The 25914-nt window shown below is 38.3% G+C and overlaps 1 protein-coding gene across 3 annotated transcripts in view; it reads left to right on the forward strand.

The window, feature by feature from the left end:
* KBTBD11 (kelch repeat and BTB domain containing 11) overlaps positions 1–25255 on the forward strand; it is a 76422-nt gene extending 51167 nt beyond the window's left edge. For 2 of the 3 annotated variants that reach the window (XM_075202479.1, XM_075202478.1), the window contains exon 2: positions 14700–25255. In XM_075202479.1, coding sequence (XP_075058580.1) covers positions 15454–17421 — 1968 coding nt within the window. In that variant the 5' untranslated portion in view covers positions 14700–15453 and the 3' untranslated portion in view covers positions 17422–25255. The remainder of the gene's footprint in view (positions 1–14699) is intronic. The other variant, XM_075202480.1, reaches the window with a different exon arrangement.
* The last annotated feature ends 659 nt before the right edge of the window (positions 25256–25914 follow it).

The following is a 25914-nucleotide window of genomic DNA, read 5'->3' on the forward strand; positions in this document are numbered from 1 at the left end:
CAACACCTGAGCTGCTGGGAACACACAAACCCGTTTGTTATATATATAAAAATACATAGGTAAATGTCATTGTATCTGTTAGATGTTAAATAGACCAAAGATATATCACAAAAGGGGATCCTCTGGTATATATAATCCATTACTCTCCTTTTTTGCCTGTTTTAATAATGAAAGTGTATATTATGTAATACTAACCACATAAATTACTAGTGCAAGTCATCATTATGTGTATTTGTATTACACTAATATACCTCTGTCCTGGATTCTATGACCTTGACATGGATTAGAGACGTCATGTGATGTAATGGCAGATTGCCACATCTTGGCCTTCACAGTTTTATTTGTTTTAGATTGATATTACACAACTTTTACACTACCAATTATTTATTCATGAACAATCATATTTCATTTTTATAACAAAATCATTTTAGGATTAAAATATGCTTTTCAAAAATGACATAAAAATCAACGAATATTGGTATTTTAAAAGGATTGAAAAATATCTAAGAATTGCAAAGCTGTAAAATGTTTTTATATTGGAAAATGAAACATACTTGATACTTAATCTTCTTTGCCATATTGTTGACATAGGGTTATACTGTTCCTATATTGCTGTAGTAAGAATGTACTTATGCTCTCGACTGTAATAACCATATGTCATAATAGGTCCCACTTCTTTTTTAGATAAATTCCTTTTTAATAACTTCCAATACAACTATATGGAGCACTTGCCTACCAACATTGACTTGGTTAATTAAAAATATTCAAATTGTTAATTGCAAATAGCAATGACTTTCATTGTAGCCTATACAAACTATGAGAAAAGACATTGTCGCCATCGTCACCATGCTATTAAATTAAATTTGTTAGTATGCAATGCAGAAGCACATTAAGGAGCAAGTGAAGTGAATATTTGACATTAATATAAATCAAAGACCATGTATTGCTGAACTGAATAAACATAGAAAGAATGACAGTTTGGCAGACTTACTTTACAGATATGCATAGTTTCTATTGGTTGACTAACATTGGGGCATGAACAGTGTTAATACAGCAACTCAGTCACAGTTTTGTTTACCTGTATATGATCCCATTAAATAATTTGCAGGGATGCTGCTGACTCACTGCATGACACTGCAATGTAGTTTCAGTGGGCCATTGAACACTACAATCCCTATCATATAACCATGTTATAAACTTAATTTGATTATAATGTACTTGTTTACATTTCAAATCCTTATGAAGTCTAGAGAATAAAGCTGGGTACACACTACAGGTTTCCACCCAACTATTATGCCAATCACACGATAAACAGCTATTAGGGCCAATATCACATTAGTATGCACGCTCCGACGATCATGTTTTATCGTACCAAAACACATTGTATCGTTTTATTTGGTTTTATAAACGGACTAAAAATCACTATCAACAAAGGAATGTTGTCAGGCAAATTCTGTGTGTATGAACTCGCGACTAACAGTGTCCATAGATCTCTATGACGTTGACAAAGTCACAATCTTTTCAGCAGATGGTTATGACAGATGAGGACCACAGGGCTGAAGGTAAATTGTGTAAATGTGTACACAGAAATCAGCTCATTGGGACTTTCACTCATTTGTAAAGTGGTTACAGATATCTCATTGGGAGAAATGTTCTGTACTGTGTACCCAGCTTAAGAATAGATGATGGGAGTTGCAGCTAACATGCATAAAAAGGAGGAATTTACTGAGAAATATAAATAGTAACATTTTTAGGGACAAAAATTGTCAGGGATAATTATCTATTGGAATATGAAGATAATTATTTCCTTTTTTTTTTTTTTTTTTAAACTCTTTATTTGAAGAGGAAACAACAGGAACAGTACATACAACATTTTTGACAAGAAAAATCTTAATAATCAAGGTGTTTCCTCTGAGTTTTATACTTTTATATCGGTGGGGAGGGAAGGGGGGGGGGGTAGAGAGGCACAAATATTGTCAACAAAATAGCTAATAAATAGATAGGCGCGTAAACTTGAAACAATGCTAAGAAAAGCTGGAACACACAGTTACAGTTGTTACGTGACAGAGAGGTAGCATATAGACATTACTCACCCACCGCGCACCATATCCAGCCTGGGGGGTCCAGAGGCGGCCCAGAAGCTATGTTCCAACTGCCGGGGGAGGAGCCGTATTGGATAAGCAGCTACGGCTTTCTAGTAAGTACCACGGGGCCCACACCTTATCAAAGTTATATGATTTATCATGAAGGTAGCACGTTATACTCTCCATGCTTGCGACATGACCTATGTACGACCGTAACTCCTGCATAGAGGGAGCCCTAGGGTCTTTCCAGTGCTTTGCTATTAGGGATTTAGCAGCTGCCAGAATATGGGAGATAAGCTTGTTAGAAGGCGCGCTTTCATCAGGTATAGGGCGAGAGAGAAGGAATGACCAGGGGTCTTTACTTATCTGTTGTTCTGACACAGAGTTTATGAGTGTAAGAACCATATTCCAGAAAGGAACTATACGAGGGCAGGTCCACCATATGTGTAGCATCGTACCTCTCTGGCCACATTCCCGCCAGCAGCTCGGAGTGGCCGTAGGAAACATTCGAGACAGCTTATCGGGAGTATAGTACCACCTATAGTACACTTTGTAGGCAGTTTCCTTAATCAAAGTAGAGATTGAGCTCTTGGCAATCCCCTCCCTGACTTCCTCCCAGCATAAGTCGTCTGGGGGAGGACCCAAGTCATTTTCCCATTCCCGCTCATGTCGTCCTGGAGTATCGAAAGTATAATCTATGAGCCAATTATAGATCTGGGAGATCATCCCTTTGGTGAGAGGTGAATGTAAACACATGTACTCAAAGGAGGTCGGGGCCCGGAGAGCCTCCTGGGGGGGCAAAGACATGGCGAAGTGTCGGACCTGGAAGTACTCAAAAAAGAGTGGACGAAACGGTTCAAATTTATGATGAAGTTCTGACATAGAAGCCAAAATTCGATTAACCACCAGGTCCGAAACCACCCGTAATCCCGCCTTTATCCAGAGTTTAAATTGCTGGATCGAATTGCCAGGAGGCAAGTGTGGGTTGCCCCAGAGGGGGGTCAGAGGTGAAATAGGGGAGGACAATTTATATTTGACCCGGCATGAGTCCCAGAGGGGTAAGCAGAATTTAAGAGATTGAAGAGAGGAGGCCGCTGGTGGTCTATCTATGTTGGCCAACCCCCAGAGTGATGCCATGGAGGGGACCCCCACATAGTGGGTCTCCAAGTCCACCCAAGCTATGGACTGGTAAGGCGCATAAGTTACCGCCACCTGGGTCAGATGGGATGCTAAATAGTAAAATTTAATGTCAGGAAACCCCTGCCTCCCCGAGCCCTGGGCTTCTTAAGCACTGCTATCGAAATTCTAGGGGGCTTGGCACGCCATATAAACTTTAGAAAGGAGGAATGCAGATCCCTAAACACAGAGTCGGGAACCCTCACTGGGAGAGTCTGGAAAAGATACAGAAGTTTAGGGACCAAGTTCATCTTAATAGCAATAATCCTCCCCAGCCACGTTATGATATAGCTCTTCCAAGTCTCCAAATCCTGTTTGATTTTTGACAGAAGGGGGGGAAGTTTTCCCGTTACAATCTCTCATAGGACGAGGTGATATAAACTCCAAGATATTTGATCTTATTTACCTGCCAACGTAGCGTAAAATTTGTCTGTAAGCTGGACCTAAGGGAAGGGGAAGCGTGGAGGAGCATGGCCTCTGATTTAACAAAATTAATTTTATAGCCTGAAAGGAGGCCATATTCATCCATAAGTTTATATAAGGCGGGTAAAGACTCCTGAGGATTTGTCAGAGAAAGAAGTATGTCATCCGCGAAGAGAGATATCTTGAAATCCAGCGGCCTCACTGTCACACCCGAGATCAATGTCGACTGTCTGATCATCGCCGCCAGGGGTTCTGTCACTAGAACAAAGATTAAGGGCGAAAGGGGGCATCCCTGTCTTGTCCCGTTGGAGAGGAAAAGAGGGTCGGAAAGAGACCATAATTATTTACTTTTAACACATCTGCATAACACTATGCATTGGTAATAATTTACGAAGTACACTCCATGTGCACCACAAAACACTGGGCTTTGCACAGGTGCGCCTGAATGGTCCATCCAGCGACTTCAAGATACATGCCTACCCTCTGCTCTCTAAATAAGCATCCCCACACTAGAAGTATACCTAGAATATCAAGACGCGAACTGTACAAAACTGTAAACGTTACATCAAAATCCAACCATGTTGCTTTTTACATTGCCTGGCGTATAAGCGTGTAAATGCACTTTTCCAGTTAAGTGCAACATCAATGCCCCGAATGGGTCCCTTGAAAAGTGCAGGAAGAAACAAAGACTGCCAAATCAAATTACTTGTAGCAAAGTAGAAATGGCCATGTCTGTCCTCCTCACCTCCATACAGCAAGAAGCACCCCTAAAAATACACCCTCCTTTTTTCTAAAAACAATAATCTCTGCATGGTGACATCTCCACTGCTCTGCAAAACTAGGTGCACTCTCATACAACCCAACTATTCCCCTGGGCATGTGGATCAGTGTCCAAGCATGTTAAAGCTGATTTGACCCAGAGCAGCTGACGTTTTGCGATTTGTAAATTATCTCTGATACATTTTACTTTCCTGGTTCATATCTGAAAATTTCCATTTATGAATATAGTCGCATTCACACTTTCTATTTAATTTAAAAAGGAATGTGTATATAAAAGATTTTGACTTCCTTGTTTAATCTTGTTTGCATATTGCATTCTAACCCACACAAGGAACATGCAGTTATCCATCTGTTTTTCCATCTAACAGAAGATATCACAAATACCAGCCAAGCTCCAGAAACAACATACCTGCTGTGTTTGTGATATTGCATTAAAAGACAATGCACCTGGCACATATGAGGTCCTTAGTGAGATAAATTGGTCATATTAGTTATTTAACACATCAGTAGCAATAAAATCCCTTGTATGCCAATGGCGTCAAGCAACTGTTTTACACTATGGAACTACTGATTTTTATGATACTGGGAAAAACATGATAGATCATGATTTAAATAATGTAAACATTTGAATAACAATTGTAGCTTTACTGTATTTTCTGCTCACCTAAAGATAGCACCTTGACCCATCTGTTTGCCTACAATAAAATAATTCTTATTTTATTTTGTCTATCCTTACCTATTGAACTGTCAAACTGACTACATTCAATCTATACTATATATACAAATCCATTATGGTATATTACTGTATTATATATTAGTTCATTTCTTTGCTACGTTCTTTATAATGCTATTAAACAGATTAAAATAGGTCTCTTAACTCTTACATGACCAATGGTATGCTATACCTTTGTGACCTGACTTCATTTCACAGTTTTGTTATGTGTCAATTAAATTGAGAATCATTCTTCGGCTTCAGTGTGTAACCTATAAAATGTCACATTGTTTCTGGGACAGACTGGGCTTTTTTTGGTAGCATAGTGAAATAAATATATTTTACAGGCTAATTAACAAAGAAAAATCTAACAGACTAAAGCTGGAGCATAGTTCCTAATTAAAGGAAAAGTAGCACAAAAAAACACAAATTTGCTAATTCACTCAAAATTGGGATAATAAATATATATATTTTTGGTAACGTGTGACATAGTTAATGTCTATGTTCCAAATATAAAACAAATCACATTAGAATTGATTAACCTCTAGTGTGGGCTAGAAAAAAAAGGTGGATTTTATGTTTTCATTGTTTGTTTTATGTATTTACTTGCAACCAGGAAGTATGTCTCAGGTTTCCCCTATTGCATTCCTCTGTAATTTAATTACAATCGAGATCTAACACCAGCCGACATTCCAGCCCCTGCCAAACAGGGCAGATCTGAGATCGATCTCTTCTGCAACAACATGTCCAACGTCACTCAGGACAAAGCTGACAACTGACCTTTCAGTCTGTTGGCAGTTATTTAAGGATAGACTGAAAACTCAGAATAAGAAGTGCTTTTCAAAAAGGCGAAGGTTCTGTACAGCCCCATCACTTTTAAGAGAAGGGTTTATGTTCCATCATGAACAAACATACATCTACTGTACTCACAATACTGCCAATGCTAATGTAATTTAGTTGTTTGTCTGATTTAAATTTTTGTCCTCTGAAACTGTTCTAAAGACATAGGGCTAGATATACTAAGCTGCGGGTTTGAAAAAGTGGGGATGTTGCCTATAGCAACTAATTAGATTCTATCTGTGATTTTGTAGAAAGTACTAAATAAATGAAAGCTAGAATCTGATTGGTTGCTATAGGCAACATCCCCAATTTTTCAAACCCGCAGCTTAGTAAATCTAGCCCATAAAATGGAGGATCATCTTGCTTATAGCTATACTTAAATCTCTGTGTACGTATATCCTGGAAATCCTATAGCAGGTGACTTAATTTTGGTTTAATAAAATATACTTTGTGTTAATCAACTCTAATGTGATTTGTTTTATATTTGGAACATAGACATTAGTATATAATTGATGCTTGGAATACTTATGACTTGCTGTAATTGGCAATTAAATCGAAAGAATACACAATTGTACATAAACTTTGGCGAGTTGTGATGCAGGAAATCGGTGAGTTGTGGACGTGTGGGGCCAGAAGTCGATGAATTGCGTCATTGTGGCCCCGCCCCTAACTTGTCATAATCTTTTCAAGCCTATAACAGCAGGAGGCGGGGCCGCGATGGCGCGGAAATCATGTCATAAGCCCTGCCACTCACCCACACATGGCCAGTAACCTGCCTGCTCTTTCGACTGTCCAGGAGAACTCCCAGGAATTCGGGAGTCTCCCGGACATTCCGGGAGAGTAGGCAACTATGACATAATTTCAATCTTATGATAAATGTAGATAATGTTTTTTTATTACTTTTACAGTGGTCATCAATCTGGTCCCTCCCTACTAGTGGGTGATTCAGCTTTCATGGTGGGCAGTCGGTTTTCTAGCAATGTTCCACATCACTACGCTCTGTTTCCATGGCAGCCTGATCCCCGGTGGTCTAGTGGTAGGAGTAAGTGGGGCAGGATTCCAATGTCCGAAATGCGCTACTGCTCCTGAATCCAGACATTCAGTTTTTGCGCTGAGTCTTTTATTAGCAAGTTAACAGACGCATGTAGTAGCTGCTGCTCCTTAAGACTGGGTTTAATTTAATTTACAGTTTTGGGAGAATTTCCCCTTAACCAGTGATAGTCATAGGTACAGACTGGAGGCACTTAATAAGTATATTATACTTAATTTAAGTATAAGAAAGCCTGTCCACCACAACAAGAAGTGTATCCTGCACGGACGTGCAAAGACTGTGACACAGAGTGTTACAGTGCATATCAACAACCTGCACCTGCATGTATATATATGAATACAGTAACCTGTATATGCAAGACTTTCAAATAGGCTTTTGCAAGTAGCTGCTGCTTCTGTAGTTAAATACAATAATCCTCCCTCTAAAAATTACTCCGCACTAACACTAAATTTAGTTACTATGGCATCGGTGGGTGGTAAAGAAATTTTACCATCAACAATGATTCAAAAGTGGGCGGTAAGCAGTGTTGGACTGGGGCATGAAGGGCCCACCGGGGAATGCAACACTAGGGGCCCACCAAAGGGGGTGTGGTCAGCCATCATAGAGGCGGGACCAGACACTAGAGGGGGAGTGGTCAGTCCACGAAGGACAGCTAGTCCCTTAGTGCAGTATATAAAGAATGCAGTGTGTGTTTAAAGAAGAGACAGTCTTGACCTGCCCCTTAGATTGGGCAGAACAGTCACCAAAAATCAGGATTGCCCCACTAGACCAGGATTGGCTAACCTGTGGCACTCCAGGTGTTGTGAAACTACAAGCCCCAGCATGCTTTGCCAATATATAGCAGCTTATTGCTGAAAGGGTATGCTGGGACTTATAGTTTCACAACACCTGGAGTACCACAGGTTAGCCAAGCCTGCACTAGACTCAGATCATTTGACAGACTGTCCTACCTGTTGTTGTCACTTTTACCACCTGTGGCTGCTGGTTTCTTTAGTTGCGGCTTGTCTGGATCCTGGAATGTTGAGGGCCCTATTTGGAAAAAATAATGGGTACATTTAGAAACGTCAACCATCCCTGCCATTAAATAAACAGCACCCACATTTAATAATTAGGCCTATCTCCAGCCTCAACGTTAAAGTAATAGTGCTCACATTTGATGAATAGATCTATTTCCCTCCAACAAACCCCAACATTAAATTAATTGTATTCCCATTTAATAAATAAACCTATTACCCTCCCTCCAAACAGTCCCAGCAATAAATTATTAGCATTTCGTTTAATACATCCATTTCCCACGACCATTCCTAGCATTAAATAATTAATATTCACATTTAATAGATAGCCCCCACACTCAGCCCTCACATTCAATTATAGACCCAAACCAACTCAGCATTAAAGGTCCCATCAACCCCTCCCTATAGTGTTCTCTGTACAGCCCCCCCTCACTATAGTTTAGCATAGGCAGCCCCCCCTATAGTTTAGTATAGATAGGCAGCCCCCCTATGCCACACAGTAGTGCCCCTAATGTTATGCCATGCAAGTGTACCCAATTCATATTATGCCTGCAATAGTCCTCTTAATTCACACACATTATATATATATATATATATATATATATATATATATATATATATATATATATATATATATATATATGTATATATATATATATATATATATATATATATATTGAAAACTGATGTAATGGGAGATCCCATTTACTTTTTACGATGAGCGCTACCATAGTACTTTCTGGTAAAATAAAAAGAAGGTGAAGAGGGTGATGCTGCCACTATTCCCAGGGGGTAGAGTATCCTGACGGTACTCAAAAAAATGAAAATTTACAGGGTTTTATGGGATGGGCGCAAATCAGGGGGGAAGTGGAACACACAAGGATACACACACACATACGCACCTATTTGGACTGTAATGTGTCTCTAATACTGGGTGTGTGTAATGATCAACAAAGCTAAATTCATATCAAAACCAATACTAATAACATTGCAATCCATTGTTATCAAGATAAAAAACTGTAATACATAAATGATTTGCAGATCAATAATCATAAATGTCCATCTCAAAATGTGAGTTGTTTTTCAAAGACACTATCTCCGCCGCTTTAAACATGCCACACTATTAGCTGCCATGTTGTTTTTTCTTTTCTCATTTCATATGGAATATGGTTTACATGAACATCGGTGGAGTTTGGAAACAATTTTATCCTAATACGCTTGGAAAGCATTTATGCAAGCGGATATAGATGCATGGACATTTATGATTATTGATCTGCAAATCATTTATGTATTACAGTTTTTAATCTTGATAACACTGGATTGCAATGTTATTAGTATTGGTTTTGATATTAATTTAGCTTTGTTGATCATTACACACACCCAGTATTAGAGACACATTACAGTCCAAATAGGTGCGTATGTTTGTATCCTTGTGTGTCCCACTTCCCCCCTGATTTGCGCCCATCCCATAAAACCCTGTATAAATATATCTAATATAGATAAGCCTAGGGGCGTGTGTTAGTCTGTGTGTGGAAAAAAAACAAAACAAGCTGCAGCGCCACCTGCTGGGCGGAGTTATACACTGACCTACTAAATTCTTAGCATTATCTAATATTATAAAAGTAAAAGCCTAGCGGTGTGTGTTAGTGTGTGTGTGTGTGGAAAAAACTATTTTCTCAGAAAGGACTCATCCAATTGACCTGAAATTTGGTATACTGACATTATTTGATAAAAAAATTAGAATAGTGATGTCAGTTAACTTCCATCATCCCACCTTCCCCCCGTGGGAGGGGTAGTAAAGGCTAAATTTACGAGCTATGGGGTCAAACTCATTTTCGTGAGGTAATTTTACCTCATGAACACACATTAAAAAGGGTGCTTGCGTTGGGAAGTAACACTCTTCCCCTGAGGAGGCCTGGGCTAGGCCCAAATGCATGACAAGAACCTTTTTAAGACCTTAAGTAGCTTGATTTGACTAGAATGCATGAGTATCATGCACGGGTTAACTTATATATATATATATATATATATATATATATATATATATATATATATATATATATGCACACACACTATATATATATATATATATATATATATATATATATATATATAGTGATAGCACAAACAATATAAACAACTGGTTAAAATATACTTACCCAAAAGTTGATTGATGCAGCCTCTCTGCTCTTCTCCCTTCAGCGGCGGCGGAAACATCAGCTGACAGGGTGAGTGGGCGGGTCACATGATCGCAGCTGCGATCGCAAGTGAAAGATGACTGGCTGTCAGTGACAGCCAGTCATCTGCAGCAGCAGGGACGCCGGAGAGGAATGCGAGCACCCTGGTGTGAACAACGAGCCTCCAGGTAAGCTCCACCCACATATAAAAGGGGGTGTGGCCATAAGGTAGCCGGGCCTACCGGTGATTTTACCGGTAGCCCGCTGGGCCAGTCCGACGCTGGCGGTAAGTATTAAAAGGTTGAAGACTCCTGATATAGCTGCTAAAAAATACAGGGACTTGTATTAAGTTGAATGCAAATTGCATTTCTTCATCATCATTATCATTTATTTTTATAGCGCCACTAATTCCGCAGCGCTGTACAGAGAACTCACATCAGTCCCTGCTCCATGGAGCTTACAGTCTAAATTACCTAACACACACACACACACACAGAGGAAGAGGCTAGGGTCAATTTTTTTTTGGGGAATAGCAGCCAATTAACCTATCAGTATGTTTTTGGAGTGTGGGAGGAAACCGGAGCACCCAGAGGAAACCCACGCAAACACAGGGAGAACATACAAACTCCACACAGATAAGGCCATGGTCAGGAATTGAACTCATGACCCCAGTGCTGAGAGGCTGAAGCGCTAACCACAATGCCACCGTGCTGCCCACATATAATCATCAGCTATTTATATAGCGCGACTAATTCTGCAGTGCTGTACAGTGAACTCACTTACATCAGTCCCTACCTCATTGGAAATTCTCTAACAGAAACACAAACCAAGAGCAGCCAATTTATCTATAAGTATGTGTTTGGAGTGTGGGAGGAAACCCACGCAAACACAGGGAGAATATACAAAACTCTACACAGATAAGGCCATGGTTGGGAATCAAACTCTTAACCCCAGTGCTGTGAAGCAGAAATGCTAACCACTAAGCTACCATGCTGCCAACAATTTTTTTACATCTAAGAATGCACACACACCACTATTTTTGTAATTAGTGCTTTGTGCTCTTGCGCAGAATTAAGACAAAGCCAGAAATGCAATTTGTGTTCAACTTAACATGAGCGTCACAATGCACAGATTACACACAGCAATGTGACTGCTAGCAGATTCACCATTCTAATATCTAACAGATGGTACACATGTCATATAGGAATGAACTATGTGGTTATACCAAATGATACCCATGGACAACATAGTTCACAATGTGAATTACATGAAATTACACCATAGTACCCATTTGCAAATTTATATATATATTTATTTATAGTTATATTGTGCAATTCAGTATGTAGAGCTTTAGGAAATTTATAAAAATACAGTACAGCGAGTATAGACAATACCAGGAAACAAATATGTACAAGCATTGTGGCACATCGGTTAGTATTGCTGACCCATAGATCTGAGGTCATGGATTCAATTCCAAACAAGGTCCTATCTGTGTGGAGTTTATATGTTCTCCCCTGTCTTTGTGTGGGTTTCCATGCACAGTCCAATAGCATACTGGAAAGTCAATTGACTTCTGGCAAAATGGACCCTAGTGTGTGAATGTGGAAGGGAATTTAGAATGTAAGCTACTGGGGCAAGGACTGATGTGAATGATTACAAATTCTCTGTACAGTGCTGTATAATATGATTAATAAATATAAATAAACAATAATTAAAATTAACAGGCAGCAGAAAACACATATGAATGAGATACCTGTCCTAATGAGCTTACAGTATAATTAGTGTAATAGAAAACAGACATTATGTAAAAAATGAAATACTTATTTAAACATGGACCAAGAATCAAGGGTGATAGAAGGTGATGTACTTATTAGTCTGCGTCACTCAGCAAGTCATTCTTAAGGAGGGTTTTAAAGGGAGGATGTTACGTGAACATTTGAGTATTGGGAATTATAGAGATAAGAAGCAGCACAGGAGAAAAGTGATAAGCATAATAAATAATTTATAAAAAGTTAGTGTTTATTTGTAAACAGTATTTACCTTTAGGGTTATTGTCCTACATTGGCTCTCAAAAGTGTATCATTTTAAATTGAATATAAAAGTATTTGTGTCTGACATCTGGGGGTAAATGTATCAAGCTGAGAGTTTTCCGGCGGGTATGAAAAACCAATCAGATTCTAGCTATCATTTATTTAATACATTCTACAAAATGACAGCTAGAATCTGATTGGTTGCTATAGACAACATCTCCACTTTTCAAACCCGCCGGAAAACTCTTAGCTTGATACATTTACCCCCTGGTGCTATGTGTGCATGTTTCAGGGTGCATGTGAAGAACAAATAGCTTAAAACGAATCGATTACCCTCCATCTTCATTTTTCCTTAACAGGGATTTTTCCTTTCTGGCCCCTTCACTTTTTACAGCAACCTATTGGGAGCTGCAGTGGTTTCTGCCTGCCTGGTTACTAAGGGCAATCCTCTCCAGTAGCAATCAGCCTTACGGATCATCACCTCACCCCATTGATGAGTCATTTACTCAAAGTCACTGAATTTAAAATCTGGCTACTAAATGGGAGTTGTTACAACTACTGCTTATTGTAATGTAACTAGGGAACTAAACAGTCTGCTAGAGACTTGTACTGTGAACAATGCATTTCAAGACACAGGAAATATGATGGGGTACTTTTAAAAATAGGATCCTGTAAGTTTCACTGTTTGGTCATTTTTTTTGTTAATTCATATGATTTAGTGCTTTTCAGTCAGTGCTTCAAATAAAGTTGCCCACTCTTGTGTTGTAGAGTAGAGAAATATATTATACTTTGCATAAAATAGTGTATAGGATTCCCATAGAGTAAACTATGTAAACTAGGGACCTATTGCAGAGTAGAAAGCAACTTGTGTAATTTAAGGCCCCAAAATGTACACAGAAAAATAGCATATTAAACCCATAGGTGTATATCTCTGCATCTGTAGCCTATGCGCCAAGTTTACCAGGGGCAAACGCAGGATTTGTAGAGGGGGCTTTCACACCAGGCCGCCAGTGGGCGTGACCAGAATGCATGGGGGCTTGGCTATAATTTTAGACAGTGCTTGGCTTCTCTCCAACTCTTCCTATTCCCATAATATAAATGGACAATGCTGCATGCACTACTGTTAGGTGCACGCAGCTCTTCGTTTTTCAAGCAGAGCTGTGTGAAGCGGGAGCAGTGTCCAGCCACCTAAATTATACAGTGTCCCAGGCTTGGAGGGGGGGTTTCCAGGCAATAGAAAACCCCCTTCGGCTTGCCTATGTTTACGGTAGGCATACTTACACCAACATACACACAGAACCAACTTGCAAGCACAATAAAACTTGGTAAACAGTTGTTTTCATAACGAAGACATCTGCCATTAGGCTTCATATGATGCAGCAGCTATAACCTTCCTTCTCCCATATGCATGAAAGTAGCTAGAACATTTTTTGTAAATACACACACAATATCCTATAATATATGCACAGTCGGTGAAGAAAGCACCAGCAGCAACAGAGGTGAAATTTCAAGCAGACATTTAGAAGCCGTTAGCTGGTGCAGGCAATCATAATTTTCATCAGTGTGTGTGTATTTGACCTAGCCCATTTGCTTGTGGCTGTAAAGGAGCTTTTATGTTCAGGTCTGCATAAGTTTGTAATTTCAGGAACACTCCTGTTCTATGATTGGCATACATTAGAATGCCCTTCCCTCCCCTATCATGCCTCTTCATGAGCAAGTATGGATGCTTAGGTGTAGGTACCTGCAGGGATTTTTGTGGACATGCACAGAGTGAAATCATGCAATTTATGCTTTGCAAACTGGCATACGGTTAAATCTGCGTCAATCCCTATGTGTTTGATTGAATAAAAAAACAATATTATTATTTGCTTCTGTAAATATCTCAATATTTTCATTGTGTGTATCATTTTCATTTCAGTTATGATATAGCTCCGTTCCATTCTCTATTCTAGTATTTTGCAGGTAAGGATTACACAAATATCACATGATATGGAAGGCATACCAATGTGCTATTATATCATATATTATACCTTTGTCTTAGTGATAATAACTCATCGGGACCAGGTTGACTAGATTGATAGGGAGCAACTTCCTGCCAGCTGTATAATTCCCCTTTTTGTGTACATTCAGCAACGTGAAACAAAATAACTTGTATGCCCCAGGTTACAGTGAGTTGAAACAGTAAGGTGTTATACAATTTTTTAATGCTTCATTAACCTGTCACTTTGTTTAACATAATTTTTTATTGAATATCCTTTTGATGTGCCTCAGTATGGGAGTGAAGGTCAATGGTGGCCTGATATTTGGATCAGTAAGATTAATTGCTCTCACAGCTTGTCACTGAACCTCATTAATATGTTACTTGTTTACAGATCTTTCAACTTTATAATGCTGGGTTGTGTCTATCTTACAGGGCACAGTGAATAATCGCACACGACCAACAGAATAAAAGAATGTAAGGTCGAAAATACAATTGGAAGGAAACTGTTAACATCGTGGTGTCACTGTTACATGGCGAGGAATTTGAACTCAGAGCTCTGACAGTTATCACCGAAAGCTGCTTAACTTCTGAAGAGAATTATATATCCACGTTGGCAGTGTCACCTTAAAGATAATCAAATGTCATTAATTCTCACAACAGTTCTGCAGCCAAAAACGTCCATGTAAAACAGTCACTGAACATAAGACAACCCCAGTAAAACTGGAAAATAGTGGATCACAAATTCCTCCTGTATAAATCATTTGGATAAAAGCTGACTCACTTTTCTAACAGTACGTGTCCTAACGTGAATGGTAAACTACAGAACAATATACTTTTTTTCTTTTTTTTAATACCTTTTCTGCATGTGAACTCTTACAGTGAATATGACCACAACATGTAATCTTAGCTTTACTAATTTGAAACGCATAATGATGTAAATAAAACAATCCTTTCTGAGCAAACAGAGGGCTGAAAATATTGTAAAGTTCAAGAGATCAGTCTTATGTGTAACTGCTGCAACCCTGACACACCCCTCAGCTCTCACCAGCGAGATCAGCAGTCTGTGAAAGGCGCAGTGTTGAAACAAACCCTATCTGGTGATATGCCAAAGAAACAGCAGTGAGACAAGAGAACTCACAGTAAAACACAGAGGATATGTGATTGCAGCCTCAAGAAACTACAGGACATGGAGAACTCAGTGTCTAAAGCATGTTATCCAAGTGACTTGAATGTAAATGATGGAGAAACAGGGACTTCTGCAAAGGGGACATGTGAGTATAGCAGGATGCCTGAAGATGGGTTGGAGGCCAGTGGCAGCTCTGTACAGCGGAGTGAAATAGAAAGTTTACACCATACTGAGACTAATGGTGGGTACAATCATCAGTCTAATCCTGTTGTGCAGCCCCTGGTCAATGTGGAGAGTTCTGGGCAAGTATCTTACAATGATGCAGAGGACATATCAGTTTCTGAACCACTGAGTGATGTGAGCATAATGACCGGAGGGAGCCAGTGGGACGTGAACAATGCTAATGTCACCTCTGAATCAGAAGAGGATGGTGAGGAAAGAAGTTTATCTGAGTCCATCTCAATCAGTGATAATCTTCAAGGGAAACAATGGGAAAACCAACAGGGGAAAGACTGTGAACCTAAGTTTGGTGAATCAGGTGGTAGACAGGAAAGAAATATTCCGCTTGGCATCATTGAGCCTCCTGGAGAACCAGATCTGGTTATTGAAGTGACCGGAGGACAAAGGATCAGAGCTCATAAGTCTATTTTAGCTGAGAAAAGTGATTATTTTAGAGCTCGATCCTCAAGAGACATACTTAAGATCAAGGGTGTAAGTTACCAGACTTTGCAGTTACTTGTGGATTATATTTATAGCTTAAAGTTGGAGGTGAAGCAGGACAATGTAGTAGAGGTAATCAGTGGGGCAAAGTTCCTGCAGATCCCTTGTGCTGTGCAGTGTGCCATGGATAGCATGAAATCCCAGATATCACTCAAGAACTGCTATCAGGTACTCTACATTGCCAAAAAGCAGAGACTGAATGAACTCAAAGAGGCTGCCTACAAGTTCATGAGTGACCACTTCCTACAGGTTCTGAGAGACCCAGCAGTCTATGGCAGACTGACAGGAGCAGAGAGAGACCTTATTCTGCAACGTCGAATGGATGGAAAACAGTGTTTAGTTGTAGCAGATATCAATGATGCATTTGAGCGCTTGAGCAGTAGCAGTAGACCTCAAAGCCGAGAGAGCAGTAGACCACAGAGCCCCTCATCAATTGTGTCACTGGAGGATGATGGGACCATCTATCAGGTACATTGCTACAATGAATCCACTAGAGACTGGAGGTCTCTGACTAAATTGCCTGAGGAGGCAAATACCAAAGGCTGTGGAGTATGTGTTCTCTATAACTATCTGTTCATTGCTGGTGGCATTAAAGGCAGTGGTGAAAAGGCAAAACTTTCTAACCAGGTCTTTTGCTACAATCCATTAACTGACTCTTGGGATAAGGTGCGCCCACTCTCCCAGCCCCGTTCACAGCTGAAACTCTTGGCTCTCGATGGCTATCTCTATGCTATTGGAGGTGAGTGCCTCTTTACGGTGGAAAAGTATGATCCCCGTCTGGACCGTTGGAGCTCAGTAGCTTCATTGCCTAAAGGTGCATTTGCTGTTGCCCATGAAGCTACAACCTGTAATGGTGAGATTTATGTATCTGGTGGGACTCTTTTTTACCGTCTACTCAAGTATGATCCCAAACGAAATGAATGGCAGGAGTGTCCTTACAACAACAGCCGTCGGCGGTCTGCCGGCATGGTATCCCACAAAGGCTGCATCTACCGATTTGATGTTAGCCGTGAGCATGGCCTTAGTGTTTTCACCTACAATTCAATGGCCAGACACTGGAGTGAGGCGGTTAACCTGCACCCTGGTCCAGGACCACCACCTCCCAATTTGCCATTTCGATGCACAGTGAAGGGAAATAACATCTATTGCTTGAATCGAGCCATAACACTGAGAGTACCACTGCCTCCAGAAGGAACCGGGGGAGAGATGAGCAGCTGTGAGCCAGAGTACTTTCCATCACCAGAAGAGACTAGAGGGGTCCTATTTTCATTTGTTCTCTCTTTGCCTGAGATCAAATCAGTACATTAAAACCAAGACCTTCACATGCATAAGTAATTCTTCATTTGCATGTTTTTTATATGTTCATTAATTTAGATGACCAAATACATGTATACCATGTACACAATATCACATAAAATGCATGTCAGTCACTGTACAAGGATCATAGATATATACATATACAGCTCTTCTAACCATTTATTTATTGGGAAACATCCTTGTAAAACAAAGCCAGCATACAGACCCTAAGAGAGTTGTTGCATGTAGAAGTCATTTTGCTGTATGTTTAAGATGAACCATGCTAAGGGTCAACATGTGTAGTAAAGAAATCAGTGGTAAATAATGTTGGTAAATGAAATGATCTCTGAGAAAGCTGCTAAATTTTGGAGTTGTTCATTAATATGAACTGTTACTGTAACTCTAACATTCTGTTATTAAAATGATCCTTACCTATTCCACATGTAAAAAGAGTGCACCCGTAGTTAGACACATCTGATGAAACCATTATTGTCAAAATGAGGTAAGCAGAGAGAAGTTGAATCACACAAAGTGCTTTGCTTGTCAAACAGTTTTGTTCCATGCCGCTTACAGTACCTGTTTTAGTGCACAGGATTAATGAATCTTTATGTTGCTTTGCCTTTACCTTTATGCATGTTATTCAGTGAGCTTACTCATCTTAATTATATATAGAGAGTATAAGTCATTGAAACCTTTTAGCTACTGACAGATGTTAATCGATATTACAAATTCACATTGGAAACTATTGAAAACCTACGCATGGCAATAAATGTGATCATTTGAGTGTAATTTGGTGTAAAAACCATGATTATATAGATGCTCTATATACAAATGATAGGTCACTGAAGGTATATTGCATTTTGAACTAAACTGGCATTTTACTTTTGTTTATACTGTAACATTGATCTTTGCTTTCCCGTTAATTGCTGCTGCTTAGTGACACTAGATAACATGTATAGCCACAAAAGGAGATATTTGGGTGCTGTGTTAAATGCTTTTAATTACAGAGAGTTGGTTGAAGTGCAATGGACCCATACCATAGAAACTACTTTACTAAAATATAATTTACTTAATCATATTGGAAAAACTGCATTAATATATTTATATAATACACAAGTATTATTGATACATGCATAAACTCCTGTAAATAATATATTTATAAACAGTGAGTTCAGTTGTCATCACTTCAGTGTTCAGTAAGAAAACTTGTGTATTAAAAGGAATAATGTACGTCTCACTGTAAATTCGGGATATTGGAAATCATCTTGGATTTCTTTGACCTGTACACACGGCCTACTACAGTAGTTTTTATATGATCAAATAATTCCTGGGGGTATATTTACTAAACTGCGGATGTGATAAAGTGGAGATGTTGCCTATAGCAAGCAATCAGATTCTAGCTGTCATTTTGTAGAATGTACTAAATAAATGATAACTAGAATCCGATCAGTTACTATAGGCAACATTTCCACTTTTTCAAACCCATAGTTTAGTAAATATACCCCCTGGTGACATCTAATATCCCTGTAATTTAATGTGTAGTCCATTGTCCCATGTACAAATATTTTTTCCTGTCTGCAAAGTTGTTTTATCATTATCAATCTTATCTCAGTTGTGCAAAAACAGCTGGACATGGAAATGGATTCTTTCATGATGTGAGGATATTCTCTGAGTCAGGGATACATTCATGGAACATATTTTTAAGATGTCACTGAACTGTGCGGTGACATGTTTAACAAATGCGTATGGACACACAAACACAATAGTTGGTAAAACACAACTTTAAAAATGTATTTATTAAAAACTAGATAAAATATTGCATTTTTTGTTTGGGATTTTTTAATACTGTCTTATATTGATAAAAAGTATTTGCCTGAACCTTAAGGTTTGTAGACATGTCAATTTTAAGAATTCAGAATGCCTAGTAAACGTACTTTAATGCTCTTAACTGAAAAAATAAAGAAAGTCAATGAGGCTGTAATGAAACACTTGCTGACAAGCATTTTCTATACTTTGTGTCAATTTCTAGGTTGTTCAATTTGCATCAGTTTCAACCATTTTTGTACTCTATGGGGCATATTCAATTGTTGGGGTTATAGGCAAAATTCTCGCGGCATGAGCACAGTCATTACGGTAATAGTGCGCGTAAATACCGTTATTACTGTAGTTTTTTCGTTGGATTTCAGCTCGCGGCTCAGGGAGCTGCGAGCTGAAATCCAGCTTACTATTACCGTAATAACGGTAATAGTTTTAACGCCGCGGGGAATTCAAACAATTGAATATGCCCCTATAACTATAACAGGAGTACTTAAGGAGAGCCCATTAAGTTCATAGTGCACTATGCTCTAGTGAGACTTTGAAAACACACATCCAACACTCTATTAAAAGCTTTTATAAAAGGCACTGTTTTTTTTAACATACATGTGTACAGAACCTATATTGACCCAAAATCTACAAAACAAATTTGCTTTTCTTATGCAAACTGACATTTTACTGTTAAATCACAATTGCTGGAAAGTGAACTTCCATTGGCTAGAAAGAAACAGATATTGATTCTATATGCATTGCTGGTTTGCATTTTTCATAGTGATTTGACAGGTACTGTTTGCACTTTAGCAAAACTGTGCCTTGGAAAAATATTTTTCCTCTGCAAACTATTCTTTCCATTCCTCTGTGCTGTAGGCAATCCACAGTTTGTGTAAAATGAAACCCAAGGATTTAAAAGCACAAACATCCTCTCTCAACCATTCAGTGATTAAAGTTCAAAACCTGCAGTCAGAGACAGAGCTAGTAAAACTCCTGTGCTGTAGTAACATATATTTTATACTCTGCACACACACTTTGCAGTATTATGACAGCATGTATGCATATGACAAACTATATTTTATACCTACAAGGAGGATACAGGTAACTCCCACTTGCTAAAATCGGCATGATGAGTCTGATGTATCCTACTGATCTCCATCCATAATTATGGTCAAGGTAATCGTATAGTTGAAAAGAGGATTTTTTTTTAGACTGTTAAAGGAATAAAATTACTTTATGACTAATCCCTGGTAACAGTGCATCACATTTATAGTCCTCTCACTTACATTTGTATTTCTGACATGTGTACTGAAAGAGGAAGTTAAGTCACTATTGACAATAATATATTGCAAAGATTGTGTATTAATTAGCAGAATGCTATACATCATCATCTCTTTATATATCGTCACTAATTCCGCAGCTCTCTACAGAGAACTCATTCACATCGGTCCCTGCCCCATTGGAGCTTACAGTCTAAATTCCCTAACAAACACAGAGAGAGAGAGAGAGAGAGAGAGAAAGACACTAAGGTCAATTTGATAGCAGCCCAGTGCTGTGAGGCAGAAGTGCTAACCACTAAGCCACCATATACATGAAATAACTAGAGTGCATATGCTTAACTAAAAAATTCCACCATGTTATTTTTACTCATTTGCATGTGCTTATCAGTTTAGTAAAGTGGTACTTTTGACTTGAATAGCAGAAATGCTCTATATGGCTTGTTTGCTCATATACAGAGGCATGGGCAGTGATGTCACAGTAGCTCAAATTACTCTGATTTAAATCTGTATCCAATGCCTTTATGAAACTGTGGGAGGACAATCATGTGTCTTTAATGCAGTGGTGATGTAATACTTTACTTTTTAACAAAACGTAAGTGGAATATCAGGTCAACAATGAACAACATATTTTACCTTCATGAATTGTAACTGAAAATGTCAATTTTGGAGTTTAGTGATGCTTTAAGACAGGGTGCAGTATACAAGGCTACCGTTATCTAAAACTAGGTGGGCTGAACATTTTTGATATGTGAGAAGTATCCCATATGTTTAGAATAACTGGCTATGATTCAAGGAGAACAAAGGTAGCATGGCACAGTGAGCTGGCAGTCATGTCCTCCTTTGGTATAGTCAAGAAACTGGTATGAACGTTTAAGGGGTGAAAATAGAAAACATATAGTTGCGTACACCAAAGGCAGTCTAATTACAAGAAAGTGGTTTAAAAAGCTTATTTCCTTCTAAATGGGATGCATAGAACTTGGTTGTCAACCAACATTTCACTCTTCATACATGTCTGATATATAGGGCCTGAGTCATTAAGGAAAAAAAGGAGTAAATGTTCTCTGGGACAAACCATGTTTCAATGCAAGGGGTGCAAATTAGTTTATTATTTTGCACATAAGTTAAATACTGGCTGTTTTTTCATCTAACACACAAATACTTAATAACTTTATTAGTACACTGAAATGTAATGTTGATCTAGGACATGCCCTACCCCAACTATAAATCTGTCCCCACATTTTAAATTTACCTCCCCCTCCAATGCAACATGGTTTTGCCCAGGTGCAAATGATACTCCTTTTTTATGCTTTGCTCTCCTTAATGATTAAGGCCCATAGTGTTTTGGGGGTGGTCGCAACATTTTTTGGGGTGCAAAATTGTGTCATGGAGAAGTATAAACTAAAATTCATAAAGAATAGTTGTTCTCTATTGTAAAAAGTTAACATGAAAGAAAAATGTAGTAAGGTTCTAATTTTTAAGTATTCCCACAGTAAAGGCTGAAGATAATGAGTCCTTGGGCAGCTGCTTGATTATAAGAGAGTAGAAGAGACAAGGATAGTGACAAGCGCAGGCGTTACAGCCCCCCCTCCTCCACCTTCACATTTTTACCCGCAGTAGCTCTTGTTCATGCCTCCGTTATACTATACAGGTCTAATTACAGCTGAGTTTCAAAAACATGGTAACACAAACATTGTTGGGGGAGAGGTTTAGGACAGTCTGAACCCTTAATCAGAACCTGTAGGCTACTGTTCTGTAGTTCACATTTGTAAATACAAAAAGTAATGCTCTTGTGCAGAATAAAATAATCAATACATTTTACTGAACACCTGTGGAATAACAGTGCAAGGATGAGCTCTGTATATAAATAAGGTAGTTAATGGAATGACTTTCTAAAATGTTTTTTCAAAATACATTTTAAATAGAGTATACAAATATAGCAATTATTTGATCTAATTGTTTGGATGTTTTAATTCCTGCAGCTTCATTTCTATGGGATTTTCAGTCTAAGTCCTAAAGAGGTAGAATTATAAACCCTTTGTGACAAGTTATTGGGAGTCACCTACATGGTGAGCATTGCAGTAGGTGGTGTACCTGATACCTGGACTACGGAGTACAGGTAATAAACAAAAGTATTTGTAGTGCTCTTAGATCCACATGCACCTCACACTTTAGATGTGTTGTGTTTACGCACCTTCCCACCTCCAGCACAAAGACAGTTACAACTTATCATACCCACTTAGTACTTAGATTGCCAATAACATTGAGCAATTGTCTTTTAATGGGATAGATCCCAGCACAGAGAAATACACCCACCGGGATTAATTTACAAATTTATGGGCACTGCTCAGGACAACAAAATATGTTTTCTTTCATATAACATCATTTGGCTGCTTTTGTGACTTTGGTGCCTTGTTTTATACTGTTGAGTGCAGCATTGTGCTTCTAAATGTATTTTCAGAGGGGTGAACATTTACTCTTTACTGGTGTTTTTTATGTATAATATTTTCACAATTGTGTATCAGGCTCTGTACAAAAATTATGTAATTAAGATTTTATTTGTGCATGAGATATATAAATGAGATACAAGTGGTGGATATAGGACACACGTGAAGAGTTCACTACATTGGACAACGTGCCAAGACTTTTTGCACAGCATAAAAAAGTCATTGTCAAAGTTATTGCCAATTTGAAGGTGTCATTAACATTTACAATGGATTCCTGTGTGCATTTCCTAAGCAAGTAAATCAAACACAAGCTTATTGCACATTAGGCTGTGAACCTAAGGCAGTGATCATAAAAGGCTCAACCATCATTAAACAAGGCATGCTTATTTGTGTTCATTTGGTTGTAATTCAACTCCCGCTAAATCATAAAATCACACTCAGAAATACAGACATTTAGAAAAGACAATAGGTCAGAAAAATGCTCACCATACTGGGAGGCCATAAATTTTCCAACCCATTAACTTGTGCACCAACGCTATAAATTCCGCTTGTAAATCATCTACCCATCTACAATCCGTCAATATAATTTTGCATCAATTATGTGGCTTTTTCCAAATATCATGACTTTTTTATTTTTATTACAAGCCTATGTGTTCTATAATTTATTGTAAATACATAATATCACAAGAAAAAAAGTGCTAGTAAAACTACACTGCAAATAGTTAAAGAAATATCAGTGTTTTATAAATAGCAATGTTATCAAAAGTTAAGGTACACCGTGAACTCATAAAATCTACTACACATAAAGGCTAATGATATAGACCAGCATTCCTGAACCTTTGGGTCTCCAGGCACACTCAGAAAATGAATGTAACTTTGAGGCACAATAAAATTAAAATCAAATAGAAAGAATCACTATGTGGAGGGAAACAGGGATAGGTGGTTTTGAATGGAAAGTGTTCTAGCTTGAATCAAGGACTATGGGACAGTTTTGTGTTTTTAGTATTTGTAGATTCTTTTCTCTACCTACTATTCTTGAGTTTGTATGAGATGTGAGAGTATTAACTAGTTGAGAAAAAAGGTATGTAGACCAAAGCTAAACTAGGCAGGTTGAAATAGACAATAATGAAACTACAAATGCTTCACAAGTTAGATAAAACGCTCACAAAGGAGGTGGGCACAGATCCCAGTTCCCTCTGAAATTAATAGAAGAGGACAGTCATTATATATAAAATGACAGGATTTTAGTCAGGGTAGATAGAATTATGAAAAGTGTTCAGCCCATCACTCAAGTAATTAATGAGTTAAATTAATACATTAACCATTAATACATTAATGCATTAATCATTGTTTTAGAGGTGAGCATCCGGAGACCAATCCTTACCTTTGTATATGGTTTATACTACTGCATTCATTTTACATCTGTGACTTCTTAGTCCTTACAGGCAGAAAAATATCTAGTTGCTAAATATTGTGACCATTTTTGGATTAAGTAATTGAAATCAACACATAAAGGAAAAACTGTCAGACTACATTAGAAGAAATCAATACAAGACAGCCATCCATATGAGATATGGTTCTTTAAAAACAGAGGCAAAGCAATTGTCTGTCACCCCATTGTACAGCTTTACTATGTATATACTCATGACTCTCTGTGTTCGTTGCAGTTATCATTTCACAGTTATGAGGCTCTTGTTTACAGCAATGCATTTGAAATTGTTTAACAAAATAAAATGTATATGATACAATGTAACTTTTTTTTAACTAAGATTATAAGACTAATTTAAGGTAACTGGAAATATTTAGAGAACCATTCTGGGGTAATTTTCTTTAATTGGCCATTTCTTGGCATGTTTTGGTATTTTTACTGTTCTGTGAACCTGTACAATGCTATGCATTTAATAATAGTTGAGCATTTTAATATGCATTGTATTTCCTCTTTGTAACTGCTTCCGCATGTATTATTTTTGCATTGGAATAATTGCAGTGTAATTTTAAACCTTAAGGGTGAAAGAATATTCCAGTGTGTCTTTTTTATCTGACAGCTAAGCTGTTTGTTGCCACTACAGAAGCTGCCATTTTGCACATTAATTATTTTACATTCCAAGAATTGCTAAAGTGAGTATGCTTTACTATGTGAATTATAGTAATGAATATCTGCACACTTGCTGAACATGAGTATTAGAAACTCTGAGATCCCCTTATGTCTGCCCTTTTTCTCTGTATGTATTTGTTTCATTTCAACTTTATAATGTTCATTGTTATTACAAATTTAAGATGATCTTGTACTATTAAACAGCAGTGTTCTAAAGAAAATCTCTCAAGTGTCTATTTGTATCCTGTTTACTGTGTGACACATGATTAACATAAAACCTACCTGTATTGCAACACGTTAACCAGGTTTACAACTACAGTATATTGTTCATTGAAATGCAAAAGCTAAGGGTGGCTCTGTTGGCAAGCTCTGCATATTGAGACAAAGTGCCAAATTTAAAAAACCAGCAGCTTTCCTGGGAACGGCATTACAGCAGAAGTGTATGTGGAGTAGTGAAATCATAAAGGGGAGAGCCCCTATGTTCAGAGAGAAACCCATATCTAAAAAGACCCCATAGAGAAAAAGTGGGGGTCATTGCTAGCAGCAGTGTGACTGCACCAAAGGAGTAGCAAGAGTCCAAGAATACACAGAGAGAGACCCTTTAACTGGGGTGGTGCTGCCTGAAGCAGTGTGACAGCAGTGTACGTGACCAAGGAGAGTCTAAGAGTACTCTAGAGATTTTCAGAGCCCAAACTGAGAGCCACCCAGAGACAGTGTCAGAGCTGTACTGAAGAGTCTGTTGACCCTGGATGTGGGAAATGTTTTACCTGTCAGCACCCAAATGAGTATCCTAAAGAGTGAGAGGGTAAGATATATCTTAGTGCTGGAATACATGGAGCCTACATCTGTTAGAGGCAGGAGAGATTGCCTACAATTAATT

This window comes from Mixophyes fleayi, chromosome 3 (genome assembly GCF_038048845.1).
Source record: "Mixophyes fleayi isolate aMixFle1 chromosome 3, aMixFle1.hap1, whole genome shotgun sequence".
In the NCBI taxonomy this organism is placed as follows: Eukaryota; Metazoa; Chordata; class Amphibia; order Anura; family Limnodynastidae; genus Mixophyes; species Mixophyes fleayi.